This window comes from Neofelis nebulosa, chromosome 6 (genome assembly GCF_028018385.1).
Source record: "Neofelis nebulosa isolate mNeoNeb1 chromosome 6, mNeoNeb1.pri, whole genome shotgun sequence".
Taxonomy (NCBI): domain Eukaryota; kingdom Metazoa; phylum Chordata; class Mammalia; order Carnivora; family Felidae; genus Neofelis; species Neofelis nebulosa.
In genome coordinates this window covers 4,013,796-4,016,585 of record NC_080787.1, presented here as the reverse complement: position 1 = coordinate 4,016,585, position 2,790 = coordinate 4,013,796, and the positions used below count along the sequence as shown (strand labels likewise).

Here is a 2,790-nt window from a genome sequence, read left to right as displayed (position 1 = left end):
ATGGCCAATTTGACCTCCATGAGTGGATTCCTCCTCATGGGGTTTTCTGAAAACCAAAAGCTTCAGATTTTATATGCATTGCTGTTTTTGGTGACATACCTGATGGCCTTGACAGGAAACCTCCTCATCATCACCGTGACCACCTTGGACCATCGCCTTCAGTCCCCCATGTATTACTTTTTGAAGCACCTCTCTGTCCTAGACCTCTGTTTCATCTCTGTCACAGTGCCTCAGTCCATTGCAAATTCACTTACAAACAGCGGTTACATTTCACTTGGTCAGTGCATCCTTCAGGTTTTCTTCTTCATAGCTCTGGCCTCATCAGAAGTGGCCATCCTCACGGTGATGTCTTATGACCGGTATGTCGCCATCTGTCGACCCCTGCAGTATGAGACCATTATGGACCCCTGCACTTGTAGGCACGCCGTGGCAGCTGTGTGGCTTGCTGGGGGCTTCTCTGGGCTCATGCATACTGCTGTGAACTTCTCCATACCTCTCTGTGGGGAGAGAGTCATTTACCAGTTCTTCTGTGACATTCCTCAGATGCTGAAACTAGCTTGTTCTCATGAATTCGTCAATGAGATTGCAGTGGCTGCCTTCACAACTTCGGCAGCATTCATCTGCCTGGTGTCCATTGTGCTCTCCTATGTCCACATCTTCTCTGCCGTGCTGAGGATCCCATCAGCAGAGGGCCGGACCAAGGTCTTCGCCACCTGCCTACCACACCTGTTTGTAGTCACCTTCTTCCTCTCCACAGCAGGTTTTGAGTTTCTGCGGCCCCCTTCTGGCTCCCAATCAGCTATGGACCTCACGTTTTCCATATTCTACACGGTGATACCACCCACACTCAATCCAGTTATCTACAGTTTACGCAATGAAGCCATGAAGGCCGCTCTGAGGAAGGTGCTGTCAAAAGGAGAATTTTCCCCGAGAAAGATGTATTTAAAAGCCATTTTTAAATTCTAAAGAACCATACAAATAAAAGTTATTGTCATTAGGTTTCAGATTGTAAAAGGGTAGGTCTGATTTCCACCCTTCCAATGTTTCTATTCTTCATATTCTGCTCAAAATCTGAGTAAGATATTATGCTTCTCAGGATAGTGGCCTTCCTTCCTCCAATTCAAGAGTTATTTTAAGGCATCTTTTAGGATTTTTTTCTGAAATAAAACAGAAAGGGCAATGAGTTTAGGGCCTGGCTGGCATCATCTGAAGGTGATTTCTAACAGATAGGCTCCAGACTGCTGGCACATAGGCTGACTGTTTTTATGGGGGCACGTTCCTGGTATAGTTCTTGGTATACATGTGTGCTTGCTGGTGTGCCTCCAAGTTTCTTACCTCTGTCAAGTTTCTACATTAATTCCCCTTCCTATTAAGCTTTTCAATAGCTTTTCCTACAATTTTTTCAGTCCCTAATAAATGTCGGTTTCATTATACATGGGTTTCTTTTAACTCCTTTAGACAACTCTTCTAGCTATGCTACATTGTCCCCATTCGATCAATTAGGACACTAAATTTAGAAAAGATTGGTTTCTTGAGACTTCTCAAATAAAAAGCTGTGGGTGCCTGGGGGGCTCAGTCAGGTAAGCATCTGAGTTTGGCTCAGGTCATGATCTCATGGTTGGTGAGTTTGAGACCCGCATCAGGCTCACTGCTTTCAGTGCAGAACCCACTTCAGATCCTCTGTCCCCTCTCTGCCCCTCCCCTGCTCTCTCTCTCTTTCTCTCTCTCTCTCCGTCAGGCGCACATGCACTCTGTCTCTCAAAAAAAAATAAATAAACATTGGGGCACCTGGGTGGCTCAGTCAGTTGAGCGTCCAACTTCGGCTCAAATCATGATCTCACGGTCCATGAGTTCGAGCCCCGGGTCGAGCTGTGTGCTGACAGCTCGGAGCCTGGAGCCTGCTTCTGATTCAGTGTCTCCCTCTCTCTCTGCCCCTCCCCCACTCATGCTCTGTCTCTCTCTGTCTCAGAAATAAACATTAAAAAAAAGACTTTCAAAAAATATATAAACATTTAAAAAAAGGGTAGTAAAGCTGTGATTGAAACTAATATTAGTCTGACTCAAAGCTTGTTTATTTGCATCTACTTGCAAATGCTTCCCAGCATGTGTGTCTGTGTGTATAAACATAGAAACAGAAGCACATAGTACTGTAATTCAGTACTGCTTTTCCATTACTAGAGATGTTTGCATTAATGTATTTCTTATTCTGATCCATAGAAGAGCTTGACAAGATGTTTTTACAGAGTAAGGCAGGGAGGCCTCCTGGGTCCATGAAACACAACAAGGTTGAGGAACGGGGAACAGCTCCAACCTATAAGCATGAGTCCCAGGCCTTGTGGGTCCAAGGTCTGACTCCTTCTGGGGTAGGAGGCTGTGTAACCTTCTCCATGAAGGGCTAATAAATCACAAGAGGACAATACTGCACTGGTTCCCAGGTTTGCTGAAGTGAACTAAAGTACACTGAGAACAGTGGGGATGAGCGATTGCTGAATAATGGGGAATGTTTTTTACATGGCTGTTTGGATTAATGCTTCTGTCCATAGTAACCTACACATGCATGTACACACATGAAGATTGTTTTGTTGTTTGTTTTTAAAGGTCATGCATTTTATTTCTCTTCAAGTATGTAGCTGAAATTGAGGACAAAATCTCTCTCAGTGTCATATTTTGCAGTCTTAAAGCTTGGTCCACAGTGGTTCCTCTATCTCTAGATGTGCATTAATATGTATATGTATGTGTGTGTGTATATATATATATATATATATATATATATATATATATTTTAAACAG

At 43.7% G+C, this 2,790-nt stretch overlaps 1 protein-coding gene across 1 annotated transcript; it reads left to right on the top strand.

The window, feature by feature from the left end:
* LOC131515516 (olfactory receptor 14J1) lies at positions 1-966 on the top strand. Its single transcript, XM_058736219.1, has one exon. It carries the CDS (start codon positions 1-3, stop codon positions 964-966), a length of 966 nt encoding a protein of 321 aa, XP_058592202.1.
* Positions 967-2,790: the final 1,824 nt, after the last annotated feature.